This window comes from Dipodomys ordii, unplaced genomic scaffold, assembly GCF_000151885.1.
Source record: "Dipodomys ordii isolate 6190 unplaced genomic scaffold, Dord_2.0 Scaffold180, whole genome shotgun sequence".
Lineage (NCBI taxonomy): Eukaryota > Metazoa > Chordata > Mammalia > Rodentia > Heteromyidae > Dipodomys > Dipodomys ordii.
Window position 1 is genome coordinate 1,325,004 of NW_012267396.1, and position 9,382 is coordinate 1,334,385.

At 58.7% G+C, this 9,382-nt stretch overlaps 2 protein-coding genes across 5 annotated transcripts in view; one reads left to right on the forward strand and one right to left on the reverse strand.

Moving 5' to 3' along the window:
• Positions 1 to 4,892, forward strand: part of Prkcsh (protein kinase C substrate 80K-H) — a 9,548-nt gene extending 4,656 nt beyond the window's left edge. For all 3 annotated transcript variants that reach the window (XM_013034041.1, XM_013034043.1, XM_013034040.1), the window contains exons 8-18: positions 490 to 574; positions 1,617 to 1,695; positions 2,102 to 2,188; positions 2,430 to 2,588; positions 2,667 to 2,763; positions 3,128 to 3,197; positions 3,356 to 3,445; positions 3,793 to 3,867; positions 3,965 to 4,064; positions 4,141 to 4,315; positions 4,616 to 4,892. In XM_013034041.1, the coding sequence (XP_012889495.1) occupies positions 490 to 574; positions 1,617 to 1,695; positions 2,102 to 2,188; positions 2,430 to 2,588; positions 2,667 to 2,763; positions 3,128 to 3,197; positions 3,356 to 3,445; positions 3,793 to 3,867; positions 3,965 to 4,064; positions 4,141 to 4,287 (989 nt within the window). In that variant the 3' untranslated portion in view covers positions 4,288 to 4,315; positions 4,616 to 4,892. The remainder of the gene's footprint in view (positions 1 to 489; positions 575 to 1,616; positions 1,696 to 2,101; positions 2,189 to 2,429; positions 2,589 to 2,666; positions 2,764 to 3,127; positions 3,198 to 3,355; positions 3,446 to 3,792; positions 3,868 to 3,964; positions 4,065 to 4,140; positions 4,316 to 4,615) is intronic.
• Positions 4,893 to 8,773: 3,881 nt separating this feature from the next.
• Positions 8,774 to 9,382, reverse strand: part of Elavl3 (ELAV like neuron-specific RNA binding protein 3) — a 7,916-nt gene continuing 7,307 nt past the window's right edge. The window contains exon 6 of one of the 2 annotated variants that reach the window (XM_013033999.1): positions 8,774 to 9,192. In XM_013033999.1, coding sequence (XP_012889453.1) covers positions 8,862 to 9,192 — 331 coding nt within the window. In that variant the 3' untranslated portion in view covers positions 8,774 to 8,861. Of the gene's footprint in view, positions 9,214 to 9,382 lie in introns of both variants that reach the window. The other variant, XM_013033998.1, reaches the window with a different exon arrangement.

Below are 9,382 nucleotides of genomic sequence, written 5' to 3' on the forward strand. Positions count from 1 at the left end.
TTGGTCAGTCGTGGGGCTTGGACTCTGGGCCTGAACACTGTCTCTCAGCTCTTCAGCTCAAGGCGAGCGCTCTATCACTTGAGCCACAGCGCCACTTCTACTTTTCTGAGTGGTTTATTGAAGATAAGAGTCTCACGGACTTTCCTACCTGGGCTGGCTTTGAACGGGGATAGCTCAGATCTCAGCCTCCTGAGTAGCTAGGATTGCAGGCGTGAGCTACGGCTCCCAGCTGCTTGTTAGTTTTCAGGTAAGGTCTCGTGGTTTTGGCCAGGCCTGACCTCGGGCAGTGATCCTCCTGCCTGTGCCTCCTGCATAGCTGATGTTACAGCCATGCACAACCATGCCCAGCCTTCGTCGTCTTGTTTGTCCGGTCTGTTCACAGCTGTGTCTGGCCCAGCATGGGTGCTTTGTGTCCGGTGAAGGCCAGTTTCAGGGTGGTGGGAGCTGGCGGGCTGGGTGCACCGGGTGACAGAGCCTGCATCCCCACAGAGCAGCAGGCTGCCTCCAGGGCCCAGAGGGAGCAGGAGCTGTCAGCCAACGCCTTCCAGGAGCTGGATGACAACATGGATGGCGTGTAAGTGTGACCCGGCCATCCTCGGGGGGCCCTGGGGCCCCTCACCCCCCAAGGCCTGGAGTAATCCCCAGTCTTAGAGAAGCTGCTCTCTGAGGGGTCATATTGTTTTCCTCCCTCTCATCCTGTGGGCTTTTGTTGTAACTGTTTTCCTTGCTGCTGGGGTAGAACCCATAGCCTCATGCTTGCTAGCTAGGCAAGAGCTCTGGATGGAGTCCACTACCTCCTAGCTCCTCCCCAGTGTCCTAGCCACGCCCCCAGCGCTAAGCCCCACCTCCGTCCCTGGGTCTGAGACCTGGCTTGGGCCTCCGCGACCTGCAGGGCTGGGTAGAGGGCAGGCTGTCAGGGACCGAGGGCAACAGAGCCTGTAGATGCGGAGGAATGGGAGAGGGGGTCAGTGCCAGTTCCGGAGGTACACGATGCGGTACAGGGCCTGGTAGAGGCACGGGACAGTAGATTGTTTCCGTGTGTTGGGTTGGAAAGACAGGAGGAGGTGGGAGGCGGAGAGGCAGATAAAGGGGATTTTAAGATGTGGGGGGCCAGGTGCCTCCCAGTCTCACCCCCTTGGTTTTTTTTGTTTCTTTTTTCTTTTTTGTCAGTCCTGGGGCTTGAACTCTGGGCCTGGGTGCTGTCCCTGAGCTCTTCAGCTCAAGGCAAGCGTTTCGTTTATTTCTTGTCGGTCATGGGGTTTGAACTCTGGGCCTGGGCGCTGTCCCTCAGCTGTTCAGCTAAAGGTGAGCGCTCTACCACTTGAGCCACAGCGCCACTTCGTGTTTTCTGGTGGTTCAGTGGAGATAAAGAGTCTCACGGATTTTCCTCCTGGGCTGGCTTTGAACCACGATCCTCAGGTCTCAGCCTCTTGAGCAGCTAGGATTGCAGGCGTGAGCCACTGGTGCCCGACCCCTTTGCCTGTTTTGAGTCCCTGTTGGGGTCCTACAGCCATGAGGCCCAGAGTTAATTCTAGAGATGGGGCCCCCAACCCTGGAAGCTCTTTCCCACACTCCCTGTGGCTTAGACCGTCACCTCTCCTGGCTTGTCCTTGCAGGGTCTCCGTGGCTGAGCTGCAGACCCACCCCGAGCTGGACACGGATGGGGACGGGATGTTTTCGGAGGGGGAGGCCCAGGTACCCCAGCTTGCCCTGGACGTGGGGCTTCTAGAAAACACAGGCCTCAGGGACCCAGGACCCAGAGTAGCTCCAGGGCATGGCGGCGCCTGTTCCAGTCTCTGCCCTCACCCCTCTACCCGTCCATTCCCGCCTGCTCTGGGTCCTTCCCCAGCCCTCCTGGGCCCTGGCATCGAAGGGCCGGGGCACTCTTGTACCACCCTGTCGTTGTCCATCTGTTCCCTGTCCTGTCCCTCTGTCCCTCTCCCTGGCTCCTCCCTTCAGCCCTGTGCCGCCCCCTTCCTGCGCTAGCACCCCACGCCTGCCCTCTGGGGCCCAGGGCCTGGCATACCCGTGCCTGGCACCGCAGCCCAAGCCCGGAATGCCTGGCGTGGCGATCCCCGTAGTGACCCCATCTCATACGCAGGCCCTGCTCAGCGGGGACACGCAGACCGACGCCGCCTTGTTCTATGACCGTGTCTGGGCTGCCATCAGGGACAAGTACCGCTCGGAGGTGCGTGTGCAGAGAGGCAGGGACCTGGTCCCGGCCTTGCCCAGCCGCCCCCCCCTCTGCCCCCCGCCGCCTCACAGCAGGCCTCGCGCGCTGGCACCCGGCCACCTCGGCCAGCTGGGCAGCCCTGGCAGCCTCGCGCCATGGCGGCAGCGGGCCCCTGCTGCCAGTGGCTGGAGAAGTGGAGGGCAGCGGAGGCTGCCCCTCAGCACTGGGCCCCCCAACCCCACCACCCCCATGCCAGGCGCTGCCCACCGACCCACCCGCGCCTCCCACCGCTGATGTGCCGGAGCCCAGGGACGATGAGCCGCCTGCACCCCAGCAGCCCGCAGAGGAAGACGAGGAGGAGGAGGAGGACCACGAGGAGGAGGAGGAGGAAGAGGAGGAAGAAGAGGAGGTGCAGGTGTGTGGTGGTGGAGATGCTGGGGCACGGAATGGGGCAGGGTGGGGGAGTGGCCACTCACCCCGCCCCTTCCCCTAGGAGGCCCCGCCTCTCCAGCCCCCCCAGCCTCCCAGCCCGGGACCCGAGGAGGACAAGATGCCAGCCTACGATGAGCAGACGCAGGCCTTCATTGACGGTGAGGCTCAGACGTGGTGTCTCCTCCCCCCCCATCACCCTTACAGTATTCTGGGAGTCCCCAAAAGGGGCTTTGAAGCTTGCAGAGGCCCAGTCCCCCCCTGAAGCCTAGGGTTCCCCCAGCTTTCCCCTGGGGCTCAGCTTGTTTGTGCCAGCATCCCCCCCCAGTAGTCCAGCTGGGCCCCAGGAGCCCTGGCAGGGTTCCCTGGGGCACCCAGCAGCGGCGTGAGGCTGCCCTGTACCTGCAGGGGCCCCCTGGGCTATTTGGGGGATTTGTTCTTATCCAGGGGAGTTGGGGGGGGAGCGCAGGAGACACATTTTCCTTGGCTACTGAGCCCCCCCTCCACTTCTGTCCCCTCCCCAAGCTGCCCAGGAGGCCCGCACCAAGTTCGAGGAGGCTGAGCGCTCTTTGAAGGAGATGGAGGACTCTATCAGGTACCCAAGGGGCCAGGCTGGCCCCTGCCTAGAGGGAGGCTCCCAGGTAGTAGTGGATAAGAGCTCAGCCCTTGGGGGGCGGGGTCTGTCTCCTGTGTCAGGGTCTGGGGTCTTCAACCCCACCCCACCCCCCATTCTCCCTGGGCCTGTCCATCCAGGAGCTTGGAGCAGGAGATTTCCTTTGACTTCGGCCCCCATGGAGAGTTCGCCTACCTGTACAGCCAGTGCTACGAGCTCACCACCAATGAGTGCGTCCCAGCCCGTCCCGTCGCGGTCCCTGTCCCTGACCCTGTCCCTGGACCCTAAGCAGGGCAGGGAGGGGTGGGGTTTCCCGGTGGGGATGGCTTGAGGGTTGGGGGTGCATGTGAGCAGGAAGTCCCGCCCTACACACATACACAGCTGAGCGTGGTGGTGTACACCTATAATCCCTGCTCTTGGGAGGCTGAGACTGGGGGATTGCAAGTTAGAAGCCAGCATGGACTCTAGGGACAGATGCTGTGTAAAGAAAGCAAGAAAAATGAGGCCGCCTCCCCAGCACATGGGGGTGGGGGGCTCCCTGTGTCCCCCCACACACACCTGCCGTATCCCTCAACAGGTACGTGTACAGGCTCTGCCCCTTCAAACTGGTCTCTCAGAAGCCCAAACACGGCGGCTCCCCCACCAACCTTGGGTGAGTGGGCTTAGGCTGGGCCCCCCCCACACTCTACACCCCCCACCCGTCCACCTGGGGGGTGGAGGAGGGCTCAGTATCCCCTCCCTCCCTGCAGCACCTGGGGCTCGTGGGCCGGCCCCGACCATGACAAGTTCAGTGCTATGAAGTACGAGCAGGGCACGGGATGCTGGCAAGGCCCCAACCGCTCCACCACCGTGAGTGCCCACGGGGCAGGGGGGGGGTGATACCCGCTCCCCCTCCTCCAACCCTCCCACACGTCCCTGTCCCCAGGTCCGCCTGCTGTGTGGGAAGGAGACTGCGGTGGCCAGCACCACAGAGCCCAGCCGCTGCGAATACCTCATGGAACTGGTGACGCCCGCCGCCTGCCCCGAGCCGCCCCCCGAGCTGCCCCCCGACGGCGACCACGACGAGCTGTGAGCTCCCCTCAGCCTGCGGCTGCCGAGAGGTGAGTACGAGGAAGATGAAGATGGGCTGGTGGCTCATGTCCGCCCCCCTCCCCCAATCCCAGCTCACCAGATGGCTGAGATCCTGAGGATCGTGGTTCAGATGCCAATCACCCGCCAAAAAGCCAGAAGTGGCGCTGTGGCCCAAGTGGCAGAGCACCAGCCTCGAGCAAAAGAGCTCAAGGACGGCACCCAGGCCCTGAGTTCAAGCCCCAGGACCAGCACAAAACAAGGGGGGGAGGGGGGTGGCACCCACAGAGTGCCTCCAGCTTCTCACCCCGTTCCTTTCTCTCCCATCCCAGGTCCTCCCGCGTGTGAAGGCAGCCCCCGCCCTGCCACCCGTGCGTGCGCCCCTCTATTTGTGGACTAAGGCCTGGCCCTCCCTGGGGGAGGAATCAAGCAGGTCCCCACTTCCCGGCCTCAGTCCCAGCTGCGGCTTCCAAAGATGGGATTAAGAAACTGCCCTCCCTTGGGGCCCACCCCAGCCCCTGCCCTCCCTCCACCCCCTCGCCCCACTCCTGGTGGGGAAATCAGAGAATGTCTTGACCTGTGTGACCTCGGAACAATAAATGTGACTTTCTCCCTCCCCCCAAAAAATCTTGGCTCTGTGTGCCTTGATCAACTGGGGTAGAGCACAGGGAAACGTGGGCCAATCCAGGACAGGAGATTCCCCAGCCCCAGAGAGGGTTAGCAACCCGCATCAGGCCGCACAGTAGGCACAGCCACGCCCAGATGCCCCAGCCCTCCCTGGCGCCCAGGCCACAGCCTTATGACCCCCGCACGCTCGCGCACACCACGCCACAGCCTTAAGACCCTCGCGCGCCTGCGCACACCATGCCACAGCCTTAAGACCCTCCCGCGCCTGCGCACACCACACGCCAAAGCCTTAAGACCCTCCCGCGCCTGCGCACGCCACAGCCTTAAGACCTTCGTGCGCCTGCGCACACCATGCCACAGCCTTAAGACCCACACCTGTGAACACCACAGGCCAAAGCCTTAAGACCCTCCCGCGCCTGCGCACACCACAGGCCAAAGCCTTAAGACCCTCCCGCGCCTGCGCACACCACACGCCACAGCCTTAAGACCCTCCCGCGCCTGCGCACACCACGCCAAAGCCTTAAGATTCTGAACTTTTATTTTCTGGCATGAAAAGTACAAATAATTTAAACAATTCCATGTAAAAGTCTTGTTACCGCGGCCAGGCCTGGTATCCCGGTAATAAATAGTCTAAACGCAGCAACGTGAAGTGTTCTTGGGTTTTCCTTTTATAATGTGTATGTGTGGGGTTTTTGTTTTTTTTGTCTTTTTTTATCTTTTTTTTTGAACAGTTCTTTTATCACCTCCAACATGGGACTCTCAGGATTCTGAAACCTGTTCAAATAAATAACAGGAGGAAGGGGGGCTGGAGGGGCTGGGGAGCCCCCACCCGCTGGCCCAGCCCCTGACCCCCCAGGCCCCCCTCCCCACTGCCCTTGGCCTGGCCCCCCTGGGAAGGGGGGGCTGGCCTCCCGGGAAGTGGGGAACCTGGCTGGGCTGAGCTTTTTGTGTTGTAGAAAAAAGAAAAAAAAACAAACAGTCCCACCCAGTCAGGCCTGGCAGGGACCTAGGCCTTGGTGGGGACGGGGGAGGGGAGGGTGTGGGGGGGTGCCCCCTCTGCAGAGCCCCGCCCCGCCCAGGGTGGGGGGACACACCCAGCCCTTATTGCTCGGATGCCTCCAGCATTTATGCGGAGGGTGGAGGGGGGGGAAGCCCCAGAAACAGCAGGGAAAAGAGGGGTACACCCGCTGGAAAGGGTGGGGGGGTCTGCCCTGCTGGGAGGAGGAGGAGGAGGAGGAAGGAGAGGGAGGACTTAAAAACCACAAGAATAAATAGGTTTGTGTATCATCAACAAGCTAGGGTTTTCACCAGCTAAATAAGACTGAAAGAATTCTCAAGACAAGAGCAAAAATAATTCCATTAAGAACCCCCCAAGATTGGGGCAGGCCCCACAAAGCCCACGCCTCCTGGGTGCCCCTCAGCTACCATTACTGTTATTAATAATTATTATTACTTTAATAATTCCACTCCCTTTTTTAATAAATAAATTAGGCATAACCACATCTCAGCAAAACTGAAAAGAAACAAAGAGAACATTTGTCGTCCCTTTTACGCTTGTAAACCGGATGAAAGAACAGAAATATACACAAATGTCTTTACAGGGGAACGGGTAATAAATAGTTAACATAGCAATAAGTTAAAAACTACAAGAAGCTAAATTCAGCAAAAAAGTACAAGAAAGTTAACTGGTGCCAGTTTATGTCCTTTTTTTTGTTTTTGTTTTTTCCTTTTTTCTTTTTTTTTCAATCTCTTCTGTGTGTGTGGTGGTGGTCTTTGTTTTTTCCTTTGCTTTTTGTTTGGTTTTCCTCTTGTTTGTGGTTTCTCTTTTGTTGTTGTTTTCTCTGGTTTTTTTTTTGTCGCTTTTTTTTTTTAAATTTTATTCTTTTTTTTTCTTTTTTGTCCCTTGCAGCAGAAGCTCCACAGACGTTAAAGAACAACACCGGGAGGGGTGGGGAGAGAGAGTCACACGTTCAATGAGGCCATGGCTGGACACCAAACAAGAGAACACCAGGAGAAAGGCAAGAAGAACCAGAGTTGGGGGAGCGGGGAGGGGGGGGCTTTGTAATTCTCAGTTCTAACTGGGCCCACCGTGGGGAGAGGGGAGGTGGGGCTCGAGGACGGCTTCCAGGGACTCATGGCCTTTGGCTTCTGTTAGATTTTTATTTATTTATTAAAAAAAAAAAGGTAGGAAAAGGGGTGCAAAATCCAGACAGAAGCCAGGGCCAGGGCTCTGTGTCCACTACCGCCACCCTCCCCCAATCTGGAAACAGGAAAACCCCAACAACCAAAAGGAGGAAGAGAGGGGGAGCATTTGGATGGACAGGAAGGGGTTGTGGGGTAAGGCCCCAAGCCCTTCCACCCTGGGCCTGGCTGGCAGGGTTGGGGGTACTGGATGTCTGCTTGGGGCGGGGGGAGGGCACCGGCAGGGGACCTGGCCCTTAGTGGAGAAAGGCTCAGGGCTGGGCCTCCCAGAAACAGGAGGGACAGGAAGGGGGGGTCCTTTGGCCTCAATGTTGTGGGGGTAGGAGGTGGGCTACCTCCAGCCCCACCATGATGCCAAAGTAGAAGAGGTATTATGTGCCTGGGTGCACGGTTGCCAGGTATATATTATAGGTGGGCAGCAGGGAGACCCAGAGCCAGAAATCTGTGCAGAGAACCTGGGGCCCAGGGTGGGTTGGGACTAAGAGTGGTCAGTTGAGGAAGGGGGTGGGAGGGCAGCTGAGGATGTGACTGGGTCAGGAGCGGTTGGCTCTGGGTTGGGGCCATCTTGCCCCATGGGATGTTGGGAAAAATGTGTGCACGTCCCTGGGTGTTTAGTGTGTGTGTGTGTGGGGTGTGTGTGTTCAGATGAATCTATCTGTGAGTTTTTGCATCCTCGTGGGCTGATGGACACAACTGTCCATTCTCATGTCCGTGGGGTCTTCCTACTTTGGGATCTAACCACCCTCACCCCCAAACTTCCATCTCTTGCTTTTGTCTAGGATTAGCTCCAGCCATGATGGCCGCCTGGGTTTTGGCCAAGGAGATCCTGAAGTGTGTCCTGCAATGTGGTGTGTGTGTGTGTGTGTGTGTGTGTGTCTGGCCCCGTGGGGGTCTCAGCCCCTTCGCCCCCCAACTCCCTGCACGCCCACCTGCCCTGGTTGATAATCATGACCTGCCAAAATAGTTTTATTTTTTTTTAAGTCTTAATTTTTTTTGTCTTTTTTTGTCATTTTTTTTAAGTTCAAGTTCAAGAATCCCCAGTAAAAATTCTCCACAAGGTCTTTTTTTTCCCCCTTTTTACAAAAATAGAGTTTTTCTTCCCCTCCCACCCCCCCTTTTTTTTTGTCATTTTGTTTCAGCTTCCAGCCCTAACTCTTTCCCACCCCCCCCACAGCCCTGTTCCTCACATTTTACTCAGGCAGGGGTTTGGGGAGGGGGGGTATGCGGGATGCCCACACCCCTCTTCATGGTTTGCTTTATGTTTGGGGGGGTGGTCAAATGTTTAAACCTGTTCCCTCCCTCGTCTCTCCAGGCCCATCTAAGGTATTGGGGAAGCCTGGGAAAATGGGGGGACCTGGGAAGGCACCCCTTGAACCCCCCCACCAATCCATCCCATGTAGAATGGTTAAGGGAAGGGGGGGCACTCATTTTCTGCTTTCTTTTTAGCCAAAAAGAGAAACAAAACCTTCCCCTCCCTACCCCATGAGCCAGACGAGAGTGAACAGCCCAGCCTGAGATGGGTGGGGGAGGGAGAACAAGGTGGGGCGACTCCTTCCCCTCCCCAGGGAATCCCCCAGTTCCTTCCAGACCCTTTGGTCCCCGGAGGGCTCAGCTTTAGTGGGCTGTGGCTTCCACAGAGATGTGGGTCTGCCTGGACTGGCCTCTCTCTTTCTCTCTCTCTCTCTCGCTCTCTCTTTCTCTCTCTCTCTCTCTGCTGCCCAGGGAGGGGAGGGCGGCGGCCGGGCAGGCTCAGGCCTTGTGCTGTTTGCTGGTCTTGAAGGACACCTGCAGGACACGCTCACCCAGACGGTAGCCGTTGAGACTGGCGATGGCCATGGCCGCTTCGTCGTAGTTGGTCATGGTGACAAAGCCGAAGCCCTTACACTTGTTAGTGGTGAAATCGCGGATGACCTTGACGTTGGTGACCGCCCCGAAGGGCCCGAACAGCTGCCACAGCACGCTCTCGTCGGCCTCGGGTGACAGGTTGTACACGAAGATGCACCAGCCGGCGCCTGCCGCGCCCCCCGACAGCCCCACGCCCGCCAGGCCGCTCATGCCGTCGATGGCGATCGGGGAAAACCTGGCGATGAGCGACAGGGGACTACTTTGGGGGTCACGCGGGCTCTGCCCTGACCCCCAGCATACCTCCGACCCCCCCCTCCCCACTGACACCATCGGGTGGGGGGGCTCCCTGCTGGGCCTGCTCTGTGTCACCTTGCATCTTATGGATGGTGTCAACCCCTAAGCTACATCTGGCTGCCAGCCCTCCC